Source organism: Asterias amurensis, chromosome 1 (assembly GCF_032118995.1).
Source record: "Asterias amurensis chromosome 1, ASM3211899v1".
Taxonomy (NCBI): Eukaryota; Metazoa; Echinodermata; class Asteroidea; order Forcipulatida; family Asteriidae; genus Asterias; species Asterias amurensis.
The window spans coordinates 31,542,440-31,562,765 of NC_092648.1; the positions used below are offsets into that span (position 1 = coordinate 31,542,440).

The 20,326-nt window shown below is 38.5% G+C and overlaps 2 protein-coding genes across 2 annotated transcripts in view; both read right to left on the reverse strand.

Annotated features, from left to right (window-relative positions):
* LOC139936792 (menin-like) overlaps positions 1 to 5,930 on the reverse strand; it is a 34,562-nt gene extending 28,632 nt beyond the window's left edge. The window contains exon 1 of the mRNA XM_071931686.1: positions 5,266 to 5,930. Within this exon, the coding sequence (XP_071787787.1) occupies positions 5,266 to 5,701 (436 nt within the window). The 5' untranslated portion in view covers positions 5,702 to 5,930. The remainder of the gene's footprint in view (positions 1 to 5,265) is intronic.
* Positions 5,931 to 6,788: 858 nt separating this feature from the next.
* Positions 6,789 to 19,665, reverse strand: LOC139936808 (uncharacterized). The gene is made up of 13 exons (XM_071931688.1): positions 19,494 to 19,665; positions 17,807 to 17,977; positions 17,349 to 17,491; positions 16,348 to 16,550; positions 15,150 to 15,342; positions 14,577 to 14,696; positions 13,412 to 13,602; positions 12,775 to 12,913; positions 12,069 to 12,126; positions 11,626 to 11,717; positions 11,393 to 11,447; positions 10,379 to 10,476; positions 6,789 to 9,304 (listed from the first exon to the last, which is right to left on the reverse strand). The coding sequence occupies exons 1-13, from the start codon at positions 19,595 to 19,597 to the stop codon at positions 9,081 to 9,083; spliced, it is 1,791 nt and encodes a 596-aa protein (XP_071787789.1). The 5' UTR covers positions 19,598 to 19,665; the 3' UTR covers positions 6,789 to 9,080.
* Between the last annotated feature and the right edge of the window lie 661 nt (positions 19,666 to 20,326).

The following is a 20,326-nucleotide window of genomic DNA, read 5'->3' on the forward strand; positions in this document are numbered from 1 at the left end:
CTTGAGTCCCATGATCAACGGCTCAGACCTAAGACTCTGACTCGACCATCTAGACTCAGACTCAGTTTTTGCAACTAGAGACTCAACAGCATTTTAATATTCAATGATTGGAAATTAGTAAAAATAGTGAATGGTGAAATTTCCCTTCAAATGTCTATCACTTATCAAAGAATTGTGCACTCCAACCAGCCTGACTATGTACTACTAGTCTTCGTAACAAAATACCAAACATTAAACATTGCTTATTTTGTAAAAAATATTTTTATCAAGTAACAATTGATGAGAAGTGAGGCGGCCCACTGCCACACAAACTCAGCAGCCTGCGTATTCTGTCACTTTTTTGTTTTTTTGATAAACTTTTCAAATTAAGTGACATGTGACTTTTGACTTGGACTCGTTGACCCAAATCTCTAATGATTCAAACTTGGCCAAAGTGACTTGTGACTTTAACTTGACAGAAACAACTTGTGATTGAGACACTCATTCAACCCAAACAACTCAGACTCACACTCGAACAAGATGACTCAAGATAAGTACTCACTCTGGACCCAAAGGACCTAGGGCTTGGACAATACTTCGGACTTAAATACAACATTAAGCAAAACATTTTTTTTTTGTTAATTGAAAACGATAGGATATAAGACCTACTTTCGACTCAGCCAATAAAAATTACTGTTAATTTTACACTAGTCTGTTTGATTTGCCTGTCTGTAGACTCTGTATGCTTGGTAAAAATATCTCTAGTACCTATCGATACTTTCAAGATTGATGAGGCTCAACCATCATTTACATGTAAATAAATGTCTGGCTTTTTGCCGGCCTGTTAAATGTACCCTAGTAAACTTCATCTTCTAGTATCCTGTGGGCTACCGTATGGGACAGCCTCCCCTTAGAGATGTAAAATCTTTATTCCAATCACCGCAGCGGAACATTTTCAGAGGGAGGGGGGGGGGGGGGGGACTCACTGCAATGATGGCAATCACACTCACGGTAGACTCTAGTTTTTATTGATGCTTCATTTATGGCTTGAGGGGTAGACTGTCTATCCTATTGAAGTCTTCCTACGCCTCCTCCCCCTCGCAGCCTCTGTCTGACTAACGGTGCTGTCCCCACAGCGAGAAATTCAGTCCAGTTGTAACTAATCCAGTAGAGAAAAGCCTTGAGTAGCAGAATGACAACAGAAGGCAAACGGGAACACATTTTTTAAAGGGTGGTTTAGTAGCGCCGAACATGCTGGCAAACGGTAAAAAATAAACAAGTTTGGTGTGCGTGTGTGTATTATTGAATCTTCTATTGTGCAACATCTCTGACGCAGACCGATTGTCAACAGAAATGAAACCTGTGACTGTTTTTCTCACAAATGTCGTTCTTTCTTCAACTGGTGGTGTGTGGGTCGTTCACGTCCCACAGGGTAATTCTAGCGTTATGCAGGCAGCTTAGGGTCTCTTGAGTAATAGGTTCCCACATCAACTGGGCACAATTGGGCTTAGTACAAAAATGGTTGGGCAGTATTTTTTAATGCAAATATTTCGAGTTATGTACCTAATTTGTTTAACATTGACCAAAGTTCAAAACATTCACAAAGGTACACTTACAATGTTTGTAATTGGTCATTTTCACTTTCAAAATATTGTGCTGAAATGTTCTGCAACTAGTGCATTCCCTGGTCACTTTTTAAAAAGTTCACAAGGCATTCAGAGAAGTTAATATCCGAAAAAGATCCAGTAACTGTAAAAAAAGTAATACAAAAAATAGACAAATTTGCATCAGAGATAAAGAATAGGCCTATAACATGTGTTTTACTCATACACAGATGTGTCAAGCACTTTATACTCCTTAACAAAAATGTGAAAGGCATATTTGCTCGGGTGGGATTCTAACTCATGACTTTTGCCATTCTAGAGCACGTCTACTCTTTCCACTAGTCCACCAAAATTGCCCAGTACCTAAAGGCAGTTTAAATTCTACATTTTACAATTCTACATCCTACATTTCAATTTATGGGTACCGCAATGACTTAGATAGATTTTAATAGATTTAGACTCCCAGTTCACACAGCTAGGAGCCTTGATTTTAATTAAGTGGGTGGTAGTCAGATTTCTTTTCATAATTCTTGAAAAACGATGCGCCGAGTGAACAAATCTCAAGAACGACACATCAGACCTACACACTATCAAGTACAATTACATCATGTAATACCGTACCTAAAAGGCCAAGGTCATTTTTCTGAATGGCTGCTTTTATAAAAATTTCAGGATGTCTTACGGTGAATAGAGAACAAATCTCAAGAAGTACAATGGCTAGAATAGTAGAACAGTGCCAGGGCAAAAATAAAATCTTGGTCTTTGTGTAATTTCAAGGAAACACGCAGATAAAATACAATCAAGAACTGTTAAAGGCAGTGGACACTATTGGTAATTACTCAAAATAATTATCAGCATAAAACCTCACCTGGTAACGAGCAATGGGGGAGAGGTTGATAGTATAAAACATTGTGAGAAACAGCTCCCTCTGAAATAATGTAGTTTCGAGAAAGAAGAAATTTACCACGAATTTGATTTCGAGACCTTCAGTTTAGAATTTGAGGTCTCGAAATCAAGCATCTGAAAGCACACAACTTTGTGTGACAAGATTTGTTGCATATTGCTTGTTACTGCTGTTGTTTGCTTATAAATCCTAAATTCACGAGGCAATTTGGTTGGCATTCCTGTTTTTTCCCAAGGGAGAAATTTCATGCTAAGCAAATTTGTTTGCTTAGCAGCGCTATGAAATTGGGCCCTGCAGTGTTGTTTTGACTTGCTGTATACTACAAGGTTTTTATATAGGATTTGAGGCATTGCATGGTGGGGTATCAATATATGTTTGGTTTGCGGTAACACCATGTGTGTATCTACTTGCCAGGTAGAGTTGTTCTTAGGGAACTGTCTTGCTTAATTCTACTGCCGAGGAGTAGATAATCGGAGGTTCGGGAGACTTCTCAGTTCTGAAAAGAACTGTCATGCTTTATAACTATTACCAGGGCGGATGGTATAGAAATATGACTGGACTACTACTTTAGCTTATAGGATCGTAATAACTGTACTGCCGCGGAGTCAGTTCGGAATTGGTCTCAACGTTTCGATTAGCTTGCTCTAGTCATCGTCAAGAGACTCCCATGCATTAAGCTAGCGTATCGGGCCAATATACACAAATTATGGACTGATACAAATGAAATCCTGCCAATAGGTAAACAAAAAGAAGAAAATTTTATCTTCAGAGAAAATTCCACAACAATCGTAAAGATAAAACTAAATTAGAATGTTCCAGATTGCAGAGTAGGGTTTTTCAAACCAAAGATAAACAACGGGTAAAACTATTCCGAGGATCTCATTTCAAAACTTAAACAATTTGGGTCCAGAGTGCCACACAGTTTTGAAAAAAATCCTCACTGGCGATCACCTTCCCTTTGTTTTTTGTTCCAGCTGTGTCCATCAGGACTTCTTAGTTAATAGATTACTACCAATGATGTGCTGTTTAATTAAGATGTTTGCATGATGGAGAGACAAAACGGTTAAGTTTTGTGTAATTAATCTGTCTTTCAAGTGTTTGGTTCCAAGGAACTGGTGGACTCCAACATATTGTTTGCTTACTTTTAGTACCAAATCTTTTGCTCACATTAAGCATTTAACACAAAGGAGGCAGGGGAGGGAAGTTCATTTAGAGAAATATTTTTGTCGAGTGACTGCAAGATATTTGGTTATTTGACTGAGACACAGATCAACCATCTGGATCTGTGAGTTCACTGCAGGACTTTTATGTAGCTTTCCAGAAATCAAATTATGAACACGCACTCAAGCTTCAGAGTGCACCACCACACAAACAAAAACTTGTCAGCAATAGGCACCAGTCTTACTACACAGTACTGGATACTCATCTTTTTAAATATTAACTTCATTTGCAAGGCTTTCCATGCAAGATGTATGTTAATACCAATGAGACTTGAATTCTTAAAATACTTTCACTTTATTGCTTTCTTGTTCATGATTTGTCTTTCGCTTAGTCTGAGTTTGCCCTAAACATTTTTGTGACTGGCCGATAGGTCCACAGTTAGTCTGTCCTTTCACTAGTTCGTCAGCTTTCTCACTAGTTATATTTTCAAATGAAACATGGATGATTTCCAACGCTGAACTAGTTGGCCGGACCACTTGGAGAGGATACTGACTGGTCTTCATTTGGCCAGCTGACCAATGTTAAGGGAGAACACTGCTATTGTGCTACTGCAAGTGCTAGAGAAGTTTCCTCTTTTTCATGACAGCTGTTGAAACTAAAAGACTTGTGTGAAATGTCTTTGAGAGAAACCAAGTAAATTAGAGTACAACTTTGAAAACTAAAGGCAACAAAATAAACCAAAAAGCTGCTGTTTAATGCCCTTTTTTCATCACACAGTCTATTTTTCTGCAAAGTTTCAAATCCTACTTTGCACACCGCAATATTTCTAATCAACATAATCTCTGTGTCACAGCTAATTTTTATGTTTTCTTCTCTTGTTTTTAACCTTCAACAAAACAACCATTGACCCATAAATAGTGTCAATTTGCTGGACTCCCTCTACTTATTGGAGGGAGTCCAGCATTTTGGCACTATTTATGGGGCAACGTTAAGTCATTTGAAAAGTAAAAAACATGACCATCATAAAGTAGAGTTCCACCATATAATAACAATGGTTCTGGGAGTATAGTTGCGAAATCATTACCCTTGATCCTCCCCTTGCTTGGTCGGGAACCACATTGGTACAATTTCTAAGGGACGCGACCAAACAAGAGCTACAAAGAATTACTGCAACTCGAAATAACTTATACTAATTCTGGAAATGAATAATAATAAAAAAAAAAAAACATGAACAAAGATATTTTTAAGTACAGGAAGACCACCATGACCAATATTACTCAGCTCAGTTGGTAGTCTACCAACTGGTAGAGCACTGGTCCGGAGATTGCATGTTCAAACCCTGCTCTATTTAAACAAAGAAACTATCTTGTCTTTGCATGTTCAACCCCAAATTAAAAACACAAACTTGTCTATACAAATAAAAAATAGAACAATTCAATAAATAGACAGTTAAAACATGATGTAACCATAAACTTCATGAAATTGTCGACCAATCTTAAACCCAAACAAAACAAAAAAGACACTACAGTTTTAGTGCCCATCCCACTTCAAATCTCAACGTGCTCAAGTTGTTATGTTATGATGTTGTGGTGTTTTGTTTATGGATGACTCACTCACCTGTGAGCAAACTGAAAAGTGACTGAAGATGCGCCTTCTCCTTGTAGTAAGACCTCGTCAGTGAGCTCCAAACAATGTCAGACACTTTCTTGATCAAACTCCGAGTGGCATATCCAGGTTTGTAGTCACTCAGGTCCACCGATCCCTTGATTTGCGTCTCGAATTTACAGTACAGCGCCTCCACGTTGGGCAACTCGACCACGGGGAAAATGGGTTCGATGCCCACCGTATTGTTGACAGCACCAACGGCCTCGCCGGCCGCGGACGATGCACCACGGTTGCTGGTCAAAACGTTCTCGATCATGCCGGCCACTATGGACAACATGGCCAGGTTGGGTTCCGAAGTGTCGGTCAGTTCGCTTCGGAAAAGTGACACCACTGATTTGATCTCCTGCAAAGGAAAACATTGTTTTGCGGGATCGCGAATGCCCGCCATCGTGTTCTCGCCGTAAACACAACGTGGGTTTATTTCGCGCACTTTGAGGCGGTATACAGACGTACCGTTATATTGCTGATTCAGTTTACATCATAATGACGATGTGCATGTACAATGTACATGTGGGTACATACAGTTATACGCAAAACACGTTCAGCACGTTGTACCTGTCATCATGCACTGACGATGCCATTGGCAATGTCATCATCGTATAGTGCGGTACCCGATCTCCCCCGAAAGGCTTTGGCAATGGTTATTCTGTGCATGTGACACAGACTAAATCATCATGGAGGGAGGACGACACACATTGGAAAGAGCATGCGCGTGTTGTGTTGACGCATCATCACAACTGCATCATCTTCACAATGAATCACATCATATGAATCAAGTTGTGTACAATGTTTAATTAGGGTTTTTGAGTGAAGCTAAAGGATCAGAGATCATCGAGTGTTGACCAAACATGGTGTCTTGTTTTAATATCACAATATAAATGCATTGAAATTAGAATGCGCTGTGGTGAAGGCGCCTCCTCTGCAAGATTAGATGATGTTGACAAGAAGTTTACCATGAATCACCATGAGATTAAGAATGGACAATATTTAACTGAGCGCTTAATGTTTGAGGTCCCCGGCCTGTATGTGTCATCACTGAGTGAAGTTTCATACAAAAACAATTGTGAACACCCCCCCCCCCCCCCCAACCACCCACAATTGAATACCTAAACGTTGCAAGTATTTTCTTTCTTATCCCTGTAAGGAAAGTACACATTTTCTAAATTACTACTGGATCCTTAGCTCAATAACAGGTCATGGTTATGAAAAGGGCCAATGAATCAGCTTGCGGTTAACACAGTCTTTGTAGGGTCTTGTTTTAGTTTTTCTTTTCGCTTGAAAACGAAAGATGAAGTCGGAGGCCCAGCTTAAGAGATTCATACTGGATTGATCTAGTTCCCTTCTATTCAACTGATTAAAAAACGATAATGGATGTTTTTAACACGCAAGTATTCTAGACTTCTGGATTCTTAATACAGGGTTGAGATTTGGCAAAATTTGAAAATTCATGGTACATGTAGCTTTTAGAAAATTCTGAAAACCAGACACTTGTTAATAACTGACAAGTTTATGAGACCTGCTTTACAAACTTTGTTTTGTATTTGTTCATACTGTTAAGAAAAAAAGTACAAAATATTGCTAAAAAACATTAATTGCAAGCCCAAGTTTAGGTCACCTGAGAAAAGTTAAGATACTCATTGTTCTTGGCCAAAATTCATGGAAACGCCTATACAAACAGAATGCCTCTAAGCACAAATAATCTTGTTTAACAGGTACCTACAGGTAAGGCCTACCATTTAAAATACCATGCACTGAAAGAGTGGAAATAAATAGCCAAACTTTGCTCACGTAGAAATGGAACTATTCCCAATTGTTTGCATTCATCAAAAAACTATTTACTACAACCTCGGCAACACGATTCTGTCTTGGCTTTTAAGTGTGCAAAAATTTGATGAAACATCTTTGATTAAATCAAAATTTGATACTACAAACAATTTTCCAAAAAATGTATATTGTTTGTGACTGGTACCCAACAAGGTTCTGCTTAGTAGATTGCTTTTTAAGCACCATTTGCTGCAAAGCAGTTGCCTGAAATCTGGTACAGATCTAAAAGAGGTGCTCCAAGGCCAAATCAAGTTTTGTGATCTTCATTTTTTTGGGTCAAATAGTCCTCATGAAAGTGGAGGGAAATTACAAGTGTCTTACCTAACAACATTGTGAGATAATTTTTGAGAAAGAGGTAGTTTCTCACTCAAATAATAAAATACTTCAGGCCTGAAGCCTTTTATTAGGCATCTGAAAGCACACAAACTTTTGTTTTTTCTTTAACTATTTTCTTGCATCTTCAATGACCAATTGAGCCCAAATTTTGACAGGTTTGTTATTTTATGCATTTGTTGGGATACACCAAGTGATAATGCTGGTCTTTGATAATCCAAATGTGTCCATTACCTTTAAGGCCACTATCTATTGGAAAATCAGTGGATCACAAAACAAATTTTGAACTTGGAGCCCTCTTTATTAAAGAGGTAAAAGAATTTACACGATCAAACAAATCTTGAAATTAAAAACCTTTCTAGGAAAAGAAAACTATTACCGGTATATACATCCTGAATCTCACTGACACAGTCATCTTGTCAAATAAAAACAAAACTTATGTATACAAACCAATCCATGTGGAAACAAACAGTTAAACGTATGGTTGATCATTTATCAACAAAAGTTACATATTTACTACAACCTCAGCAACATCATTTTGTAAACTAAAATTTGCTAAAAAAACGTCCTTGATTAAAAAAAAACAATAAAAAAACCCAGATTGATTGATTGAATCTTTCAAGATCAATATCACCAAAGAGCTTCCCAATTTGGAACACTAGTATCCTCAATTTCTGGATTGTAACTTACACAAAGTTTCCTAAATGGGAGCACCGATAAATTTAATACGAGAAGGTCACAATTGGAATAAAAGTTTGTAACTCGATTGGGATACCTATTATAGCCAAAATATGGTTGAATAGTGTTGAGGAGTTTCTCATAGAATAACCCACTTTTCTAACTATAAAAGGAGATTTTTGTTCAAAAACAAGAAATCCACCTTAGAATTATAGTACATGATTTGATAGCTAAAAGCTGCAGCAGAAATACAGCTATTATGTTGGGTCACATGTGTGGGTATCTGCTGCATGACCCAAAGTATTCACTGCTTCCAGCTCCTAAGCTTGCATACAATTGTGTGTCATTTGGGAAAAAAAATCATTGTCAAAACTTTTAGTTCTGAGAAGACCTGTAGACTTTGAGAAACGCTGTAAAAAGTTGAGTTATACAAATTTGAGGCATAAACCATTTGAGAAAAACTAAGTCAATGCAACTTCTATGGGCTTCTGGCAATCAGTGGAGCCAGTTTACGTGATGAAGGCATGGCTTAATCTCAACAGGAAGTTCAGGAACAGTACCAATATATGTTAAGCACCACACCATGGAGGTAGAGTAGAATTCATGGTTCCACCAAGCCCTGTGGAAAGAAAATATAGGATACTCGTAGGCCTGATTGCTTCGTTTTTAAAAGGGCAAGGGCGCCAAGGCATTTTCTCCTTGGTAAAGGGCACCCTATGAGGAAAATTGTACATTTCTACTGCAGCATTTCAAGGGCACCAAGGCATTGACCAGGGAGCATGGAAGCAATCACCTTGGTTGACTCCTGGAAGTATCAGGCCTGCTACTCGTGATGTATTTGCAAACATGTAACTTACCGCACTCGGTTAAAAAAATCCTGATCAAGAATACAAAGATATGACATGGACTCTTAACAGGCAACGTAATCATTACTAGGCAAGCTCAAGTTTGAATGTCTTCAGCTTGTTGGAGAAGACTCCCTCGTTGTTCCCGCCACCGAATATCATCAGTCTTTGTCTCCTGTCATCTTCTATTGTCTCGTTCTCTTTGTCCTTCCCGCCATCGTCTCTGAACTTCTGATTGAGAGTGATGAGGGTGTGGCCAGCGCATGGTGTCATGGGTAGAGGAATGTAGACCTGTGTCCAGCTACAGGTGGCTGGAACATAAAAATTACAAACACTCTTGAAGGTTTGAGCTACCAAAAAGTGTTAATCTCCTCAAAAACCTTCTTGGGTTTTTTAAATTTTAAAAGCAAATCTTGCTTTTTGATGAGAAGCCACAATCAAAATGGAAAGAGGAATGAAGACCTGTGTCCAGCTACAGGTGGCTGGAACATAAAATTTACAAACACTCTTGAAAATTTGAGCTGTCAAAAAGTTGATCTCATGGAAAAATAACAACTTTGTTTTTTGTAACTTTAAAAGCAAATCTTGCATTTTGATCTGTAATTTTAAAAGCAAATCTTGCATTTTGAACTGTAATTTTAAAAGCAAATCTTGCATTTTGATCTGTAATTTCAAAAGCAAATCTTGCATTTTGATCTGTAATTTTAAAATCAGATCTTGCATTTTGATAAGAAGCCACAATCAAAACCGGAAGAAAAATGAAGACCTGTGTCCAGCTACAGGTGGCCTACAAACTCTCTCTTGAATATTTGAGCTGCCAAAAAGTTGATCTCTTGGGAAAAATAACAAGTTTGTTTTGTGTAATTTTAAAAGAAATATTGCTCTTTGAAAAGCCACTGTAAAAATTAATTGGATCCATCATGGTTAGTGCAGAAACTTCTCCGAAATCACCCTCCCTGCCTTTGACGTACTCCATTTCTCCTCCTAACCTTTCACTGTTTACAAGGCACAGCCCAGGTTACCTCCAGGACATAATTCACAAATGCATTCCTTCAAGTAATTTACGTTCCAAATCAAAGTCCCTTCTCAGAAATTCCACCTCTGTGACAGAGGCTTTTTGAGCTCCCTCGTTCCAAGTAGCTGCAGCTAAACTTTGGAATGGCATGGAGGCAGTCAGGGTTGAACAGGTAAAAAATCACCTCAAAAGTCAACTATTCACTGTTTATCTGTAACAATTAATATTAACATGTTGGTATTTATATTTATATATATAACTTAAAGTTTTCTATTCCTAATAGAGCGTAGAATTTTAGCAGTGATATAAGGTTTACAAATATGATAAATACTAGTACTATTACTTTCAATGGGAAAACAAAAATGCTTACCTAAACAAAAAATGAAAGAATCAGTCATTGCCATGTCGCCATCAAAACCTCCATGGATGAAAATCCGCTTGCCAGGCATAGCAGCTGAGGCATGCCAACTGTGACCATGGAAACCAAACAAATGTGTATTAATCTTTGTGATAAAATAGTATCCTGAACAAAAGTGTCTGAAACTGTCAGTTGCATTATGTGGCCATGTTATGGATCTGTAACGATATATATTTGGTTTGCGGTAACACCATGTGTGTATCTACTTGCCATGTAGAGTTTGTTCTTAGCATTTATTCTACTGCAGTAGATAATCGGTTACGGGAGACTTCTCAGTTCTGAAAAGAACTGTCCTGCTTTTAACTATTACCAGGGCGGATGGTATAGAAAATAGACTTGGACTACTACTTTAGCTTATAGGATCATAATTAACTGTACTTCCGCGGAGTAATTTCTGAATTGGTCTCAACGTTTTGACTAGCTTGCTCTAGTCATCATCAGGAGACTGAGAAGTCTCCCGAAACCGATTGTCTACTCCGTGGCAGTAGAATAAATGCAAGAGAGTTCTCTAAGAACAAACTCTACCTGGCAAGTAGATACACTCATGGTGTTACTGCAAACCAAATATATATTGATACCTCACCATGCAATGCCTCAAATCCTAGATCTGTAATGAGTTAATCAAAACCTTCTTTTAAAATGTGAATAGGGTTAAATAGAATGGTTGTGGACACTTTTCTCTTCTGCTGAAGATTTATTCTCTTTGATCACAAAATCTGTCGGAGAAATAACATAGAAGTGTAAAGACAAGTCTTTCTCCCGATATAACAGAGTAGAATTACCCAATTGGATACATTTGAAAATCTGGGGTTGAGATGTGTGAATAAATAAATAAATTAAGACACTCAAGAAACATAAAAAATATGTGTTGCCTGCCCGTCACAGAAAGAAATACAACATGTTTGCACTTAACGTCTTCCTAAAAACTACACTGGCAGTAAAAGTACATGTATTAATTCAACCTACCTACGCGGACAAGGTGGAGATCCCATCACTTGAATATTCTCATAATCAAACAGAGCTGGCAAACAAATGAAAAACAGTTACAGGTGATTTGAACAGTCTTGGAAGGTCGGAATATTTATAGGGATGATTTGCATCTTTAGAATGAGGTTTGAATATTAACAGTGATGTTTGAATATTCCTGGGGAAGTTCGAATATTCTTGGGGTTGAATTGCATAGTACATTGTATACTCACTGAGGTCGAGGCAGTGTACGTCATTAAAGCATTCTGGAGCATCCCACCCACCGAAGATAACTAACTGGTCATCGAGGAGTGTGGCTGAATGCCTGCAAGAAAATAATGTGAATATTTTGGAAGGGTTTGAAAGAATTTAACGATATTGACGACAATTTAGGGGAGCTAGTGTCTTCATGGACAAGTATAGTGACTTCTGATATAGCGCTCAAATCCGTCACTCGGTGACGCTCATTGCACTCCTACGCCTGGTACGTCACTGGGAAATTTGTTTCATTTGTTAAACCATCTTAGCTCCCTTGGGAGTATCTGTGCTGCAAAGTATGTATCACACCAAGATAGTTCAATCGCAAGAACCATCTGTGCCTTCACAGATAACAATCAGTCTTCAAAACATTGGGTAAGATATTTGTAGGCTTGCTTAGGTTGTTTATCTCACTTACCCCGATCGAGGTTTGGGTTTCTTTCCGGTAACCAATGGCTCATACCAACTCTCAGAGGCTGACGGAGTAAAACACATCAAGAAAAATAAAAATAAAGTCAATAAATACAGAATGTTTAATCCCCTTAATGATTAAAGAGGGGTGATGCTAAGGTCAAAATCAGTTTTGTAATGCACTCATTTTGCAACGGAGCACTCATAAAAGTGAGACAAATTTTACATATCACTTTAACCTCACACTAAGACACCATGTCAATGGTTAGAGACTAATTCATGGATCGATTTCACAAAGAGTTAGGAAAATTAAGACTAGTCCTAGGAGATATTAAAAACGTAAGGCTAATCCTGACTTGAGATAAGACTAGTCTTAACACTATGTTAAATCATCCACCCCCATCCCACGCTAAAGATGTTACTCATTTTGTGTGTTTAGGCGATCTTCCCATCAAGGGAACTCGGCAAACTCCTACAATGGGACATAAACACCAAGCTGGCAACAGCCAATCTCTCTCATACAAACATTGCTTTTACATCTACATTTATGAATTGCACAAATCCATAAATGACAGTGTGTTCAATCCACTGAACCAAACCTAACAAACCGATGGATTCTTACCTGGGTTGAAGATAAGTAGTTGGTCACTACTTAATGAATGACAGCATGTTCGATCTATTGAACCTAACCTAACAAACCGATTGATTCTTACCTGGGTTGAAGATAAGTAGTTGGTCACTGCAGCCGTCAGGCTCAGGGTCAGGGTTAGGGTACACACCACCAAAGACAAACATCTCGTTGCGGTAGATGGTACTGGTGTGATAAGCCCTTGTGGGTGCTCGTCCCTGGGCCTGCAAAGTGAATGGTGAAGGGAAGCTTACTGAACAACAGCTACTTTTTAGGATATCTTATAGCTTACAGAAATTACTAACAAAAGTATCATTCCTGATGTTTCCACACTGTTTCCAACTTTACCTACTTTGCTGTGATGTATTTTTTTAGAGAACTTTTCTTGCTATTTATTCTACTGCCGCAGAGTAGACTAGGGAATTTGTGAGACTGCTTAAAGCCCGGTTCATAGTTCCTGCGAATGCTTCGAGCGAAGCGAATTTCTCTGCGTCATATAGGGAAATGGAGTGCGTACCGATTGTTGCACCACCAAAATTTGCTTCGCATACGCTTTCGCAGGAACTATGAACCGGGCTTATTTCTGAAAAAAAAAAACTGTCCTGCTTAATCTACCTGAAGAGTTTGGAAATCATTAAGGACTACTATCCGATGTGGAATTACACGGAGACCAAAGCCTTCTTGCCCTGGGAAATACAGATCCCAACAGATGGTAAACTTACTTCAACATGTGACCATCTCCAGGATTCAATGTCCAAGACGTGGACATCATTAAACCATCTGAGATTCTTGGATCCTCCAAACACATAGACACACTTGACCATTGGGTCGTACACTGCAGTGTGGCCCATTCTATTCTGTGGCTTGTTGGCTTCTATCTTAGTCATGCCGGGAACACACCATGTCTTACTTTCTGATGTAAAAACGAGGAGAGAGAGACAGACTCAGATAGAGAGGAAGAAATTTACCCTAAATGGAGGCATCATTGTTAACTGAAACTAGATGATCGACTTGATTCTTGTTAAAATTCTGACAAATTGAAAGACAGTGGACACTATTGGTAATTGTCAAAAACAAGTCTTCTCACTTGGTGTATCTCAACATATGCATAAAATAACAAACCTGTGAAAATTTGAACTCAATTGGTCGTCGAAGTTGGGAGATAATAATGTAAGAAAAAACACCCTTGTCACATGAAGTTGTGTGCTTTCAGATACTTGATTTTGAAACCTCAAATTCTAAACTTGAGGTCTCGAAATCAAATTCGTGGAGAACTATTTCTTTCTCGAAAACTACGTCACTTCAGAGGGAGCCTTTTGTCACAATGTTTTATACCATCAACCTCTCCCCATTACTTGTTACCAAGTGAGGTTTATGCTAATCCTTATTTTGAGTAATTACCAATAGTGTCCACTGCCTTTAATAGATTTTTAAATTTTTTGTTTATTGTTGGCAAAAGAAAATAATTTTGTTTTTAACTGCTACTCAGTATTTTTTCCGAGTTCTGTGAACAAATCAGTCAGGTGGGATTGGAAACGTACGACCTTTGCATTGCTAGAACAGATGTCTCTTAAACCACATTTCTTTGATGGGAATTGATTCTCAAAATATTAACACTATCAACAGCTGCAGTGCTTCTACCAAGTAATTTGTTTATGGTCATTAATTATACCAAAGGTATATACCCTCACTTTAAACACTGTTAATTTGATTGCATAGAAGTGTCAGCCCCCAGAATGCAAATTGTTTTACAGACAGGTTATCCAACCTAAGAATCATTAAATTAAAGGGCATCTGGGCACAATGTCATGGCTCTGCTCACCACAGAGGGGCGTTAACACAGACTTCTGCAGTAACCAGAGCCATGAAATCAGACCCTGTTCTTACCGGTGTCCAACAGCCAAATGCTGTCTTTACTCAGCACCTGTTGTTCTCCTTGACCACCTATAACCAAGGCTTGATTGTTGCTGATTGAACACATGGAATGACCCCATCTGGCACTGGGGACTATGTACATGGACAGGCCATCAACATCAAAAGGAGAACGGAAAAATAAGTTTCAAAATCTAAAACAAATTTGACCCTATGATTAAAACGAGTTGCCTGATCATTTTGTGGGAGCAAACTGTGTGAGATTAAAAAAAAAAAAAAAAAAAAAAAAAAGCATCAACTTATCAGGAAATGTTCATCTAGGAATACTAGGAAAAATTAATATGATGTAAAATAATCATCAAAAATAAAATGTCTATATCAAATTCAAGCTCCTCTTTAAGGATATTTTCCATCATTTTTTTTAAGGGTTTTTAGAAGTAAATATTAAAATTATTATACAATCTTTTGTGTCATGTTGTTGCAATCTCACAGACACAACAATACTGGTATTTATACAAAAGTTGAACTTTGGAAGTAAAAAACACACACTGTGGGGCAGTGGGTTGATTACATTGGTTATTCCTTTACCTTGGTCGCAGTTTGCCTTACTGGGTGTCCTACAAGGGGCGGGGCTTTCTTTTTTAGCACTCGCAGGCGTCCTTTTCAGCTGCAATCGTTTAGCCCTACCCCTAGGACTGGGCGTCGACTGGTCCTCATCTGTCTTGCGTTTTTTCCTGCTGGACTTGGATATGACTGGTGCCCGAGAGAGCTGTGGCGTAACCTTTAAGAAAAATAAATCTCAGATTAACCTCTTGTGTTCTGTATATCATGGAAAAAGACCTGGGCTCAATTCTTATAGACCTGTTTAAGAAAAGTATTGCATACAACTTTTTGGTGAGCAAAAATTAACAGGGCACCAGTTACATATGGTACATGAGCCGCTAGTCATAGGTGTTTGTCAATTCAGATTCTTTCTTATGAATAAGACACAATAGTTCTATTTTATGCCTTTCCAACAAATTGGAGTGGAACAATCTTAAATGACATTATGAAGATATTGATTTATATTAAAATGTGAATTTATGGAAAGCATTTGTACTTTGTACTTTTTTGGGTGGTGTTTGGGGAGGCTTTCTGCTATCATTGTCCTCGGGCCCAGTGGGTTTGGCATAAATCTGCGAGGGTGCACTCTGTGCCAATTTTATTTTGTTTTTTTGAGGGTTTTTAGTCCATTCTATGGTTTTTGTTTTTTTTATTTTATCCCCCCCTCTTATCGCTGCGGTGTTTCGTTGTGGGTGTTATTTTTTTGTTTTCAACAGTCTGGTTTTGCTTGTGTTTTAATGTTTTCTTTTGTGTGATTTTTAAATGTTTCAGTGCAATCACCTTTTTATATTGTATAATTATATTTTTATCGTTGGCAGGGGGTCTGGTTTTACACATCTTTTGATGACAGTTTTATACTTTTTGTTTTAACCTTGGCAGCCCCTGTACAACTTGTAACTATTGTGTATGTCTAAAGATTTAAAATAAAATAAATAAATAATAAATAAATGTCCAGCGACACCCACGGCAATTGCTGCTGGTGCTCTCTGCTTTTGCTGGGATTTCCTCATAGAAGTACCCCTAACCATAGGAAGATTGATAAATTAATGGTTACCACTCTCAGACAATGATTGCACATATACACACACACACACAGAAGGACAAGACAAATACTTTGCAACAAATGTTGGCTTCGTCAGCAGGGTATACCAAAGAAAGTCAAAGGTCTTAAACAACACGATACCTCTGGGGTAACTTCTGTTTGCCGCTGTCTGAGTCTACTCTTGGTGTTCGGGGTATCACTTTTCCCTGTACTGACGTTATCTCGTATTCTCAGGGGTTCAACGTCCAAAGTCAAATCCATCACCTGAGATTCTGTCTGAGATGTCTCAAAGTCATCCATCGGGTCGAAGGTCACGTCTGCAGTGGAAGTCTTTGAGGATAGGTCTGTGTGGTTTTATTTTACAAAACAAATATGAATATTAAATAACAAGGTGCTTTTAATACTTTTCATTAGACACCAATAGCCTAATAGTCCGGGCCCAATTTCACGGCTCTGCTTACCACCAAAAACTGCGCTTATGATCACCATTCTTGATTCTCTGCTTACTTTGCAACGCCGAATTTCTGCGCTAGCTGTGTAAAACCGTGAGAGCGAAGAATGCTTAGTACCACGTAGTATCTGCACACAAGCCAAAATTTCCTACAAACTTAAGCGCATAATTCCCTGCTTCCGCAAGCGCCAATTCTTTGCTTATGGTAAGCAGAAATGAAATTGGGCCCAGATCTCCAATAAGGCACTGTACAAAATGTGCAACACAACACCACTGTCTGTGGAAGCAGGCCAACAAAGGTGGTCTATGTTTGGCCACAGTGCTGCGGATGCCAGAAGACACACCTGCGCAGAGAGCATTGGAATGGAATTCACCAGAGTAGGAGCCAAGAGGTAGAAAGGTCCACATTGTTCTAACCTACTCAGTCTACTTTGGTCTGACGACCTTTAAGATGTAGGGGACACTGAGATCCGGAAAGAAACTGAAGGAGCTAAGGATGCTCGCTGAGGACAAGAAGTAGTGGATAAAAGTGAAGAAGGACTGAGTGCAAGTGTAGGATGTTTCTACTGTTACAGTGGCAGAGACACAGTACACATTTGTATAAATACTCGTTATTGAAAATGACCAGTAAATTTATAGGCTAATCTAACAAACTTATTAATAAAGAATGTTTTTACACATTTCATCTCACCTTGATAACTGCACCTGACCTGACCACTGTCTTTTTGCTCCAAACTGGGTGTGACCAAAAGAAGGCCAGGTTGTCCCTCGTCTGACATTAGGACGCCTCGTACGTATAGATCATCCCTCCAAACACCTTGCCAACAGAGGGCTCTATTTCAGAAGAAAACTTATCATTATCAGAATAGATAAAGTCTGGTCAAGGACCAATGCTTAGTTAGTGATAGGTTTGTGACATAATTAAGCGAGTGCGCGTCGCTTTCAATTTTATTTTTGCAACATTCTGTATTTCTTAGTACACACCTATATATCTTAAAAACTTGTGGATTTTTAATTGTACACTGCTCTGTGATCTATGTGACATGGAAACTGTTTTTTTAAATAGATATTTTTATCAATATTATTTTTATCTTTTCAACTTTTTAGTTATTTTGTTTCCCTTTTGAGTAGTGGAGGCTAAACAATTACCTGTTTTCTTTTGAAAGTGTGCCGAGGTAGAATGGTTCCAAATCTTTGCCCAGATGGATCTGAGCATTCATCTCTTTGCAGTGAGAGTCTGACGGCCAATCACCCACGGAAAAGATGAGCAGAAATTGAGGAAGTGGAAGAGGTATGCTTCCTTCAAAATCATGCTGCCCACTGTTGAACAAAACAAAAACACTGAATACATACAGGCCTGTTACTTCACAAAGGCAACAAAGTAGGCGATTGCCTCAATGCCCTCATGTCCTGCCTTGGTGCCCTTGAAAAGCTCCAGTAGAAATTTACAATTTCTTCAAAGGGTGCCCTTTACCTACTTCTACATTACAAGTTCTAGAAACTATAAAGTATAAAGGCTTCGCCATTTGTCGGAAGCAGGGAAATACGTTAGTAGTTATTGCAAATAGTATCCTGTTATACCCAGGGAAAAAAGGTCATCTAGCTGACCGATAATGTCAAAATTTCGAAAAAAGGAATCTACTATAGTAGCGCCCCAGCCCCAGTCACTGCCTGGTCTACTGTGTGTAAAGTAATCCTGTACTGTACACTATAATGGAAAAGTTTTCGTATGGCGCCACCACTTTTTCTTTTGATATGAAATAATTATATAATATTGGATGGCTTTGAGGGGGATACAAGAATATATTGCACAAGCTATGACAATATTGCACGAGTCGAAGACGAGTGCAATATTGTCATAGCGAGTGCAATATATTCTTGTATACCCCGAAAAAAAGCCACAAAATATTATTATTATTTATATCAGGCTGAGGACTTGATCAAAGCAACACTATTATGGCTCACCAGATCTTGTAGTGCTCGCCATCTGTTCCACATAAAATTTTGACAAAACACTCGCACGAGTAAGCTTAACTACCTTTCAAAATTCGTTGGAAGATTTTTTTCCCGTCAGGTAAGCTCTCAGAACATGTTCTACTTGTTTTGTAGCCTTCAAGGTGTTTTCTGCATCTTTGTTCTTCAAAAGTTCTTCAAAATCCTCATCGAAAACCGAAGCGAATCTCGCGCCGCTAGTAGAAGCAGCTATTGTTGTTGATCTGCAGCTCCGTTCACTGATTAACAACAGTGAGCGCGCGCTCTTGACTATTATGGGAACCAGCGAAACTTGTTAAAATGCCCGGATGGAGCAATATTGAAGCAATATTGCTGTCTCCGGGAACTTTTACTGACACAATATTGCTGTCATCCGGGTCATTTTTACGAAAGCATTCAATACGCTGATATATTTTTGCCTCTGGAAGCCTGATATAAAAAATAATTAGGATAGTATCTAATTCTAATTTACCTCAATGAGATATGCCTTTTTGTAAAAATTAGTGAAAAGGTGGTGGCGCCATACTCGGTCACTCATAGTCATAGTCATACCAGGCATTACCATACGGAAAGTTATCCCCTATCTATAATAATTAATATTCTATTATTTGTTGTAATAAAGTAGTTGGTAGCGAAGCAGTAAGGCAGGTCTTAACATGGAATTCCCTAAACATGTCTACTGTACAGTTACAAGAAGTTAGAGTAGACGCATGTGTCACACAGGCAGGTCCTTTCCACTCACTGAGCGTTACGTAAACACAACACAATGTATGGCTGATGATGAGGATGGACGGTGGACTACCAACAGTCAACACAAAAAAACATCCGACAAAAACAATCTCACCCATCAAATTTTCCAGCATCACTCTCAGCAGTTGCTACGACCTTCTGAATTTCCAGTGGTTTTTCACTTGTAGAAAAAAGTGCAAAGAATTTTAAGTTGTTCATCTTTGTAAAAACATATTCAACAAACAAACCCAACTAACGAGCCAATTTGAGCCGCGCGCTAAAATGTAGTAATTCCACCGCCCCTACTTATCCTAGCACTTGAGGGCGCCAGACAATTATAATAGACCTTTTCGCAAATACCGGGGCGCGCGCGTAAAGCTTGGAATTAGGTGCATTGTGGTCTTGCTGGTATCCAAATTTGATCCATATATATCCCACAATGCACCTCATTCAACAGTCTGCGCTTGCGCATTGGTATTTGCGATAAGGTCTATGGTCGGGATATCCGGCCGGTCAGCAGAGAGCTGATAACGGCAAACGCAAGGAGCGGGCAGTAATCTTTTATAGGCTTACTCTAATAGAGTTGCCATCCTAAAAAAGTTCTTGGTTCTTTAAGGATTCTCTTATATGAATCGATGTATGTAGAAGAAAAAAAAATTACCCATTGAAAAGCATTATAATACAACGACAGTGAAAAATGTACGTACAAAATAAAATAATTATTGCGAGCCTCGGGCAGACAACAGAAAAAGTTTCCCTATTATTTTTATTTTGTTACGAAAAAGTCCCAGAGAAAAAAAGAAAAAACAGAGCATACAACAAAAGGGGAAAAAGGAAAGAAAATTGAAGTCATGACACGACTTATGACTTGTGTCTCAAAACATTATAAAGTACGTTTTTTCCTGAACTGGTCTTACACTACGCACAAGCGGTGAAACCGCTAAAGAT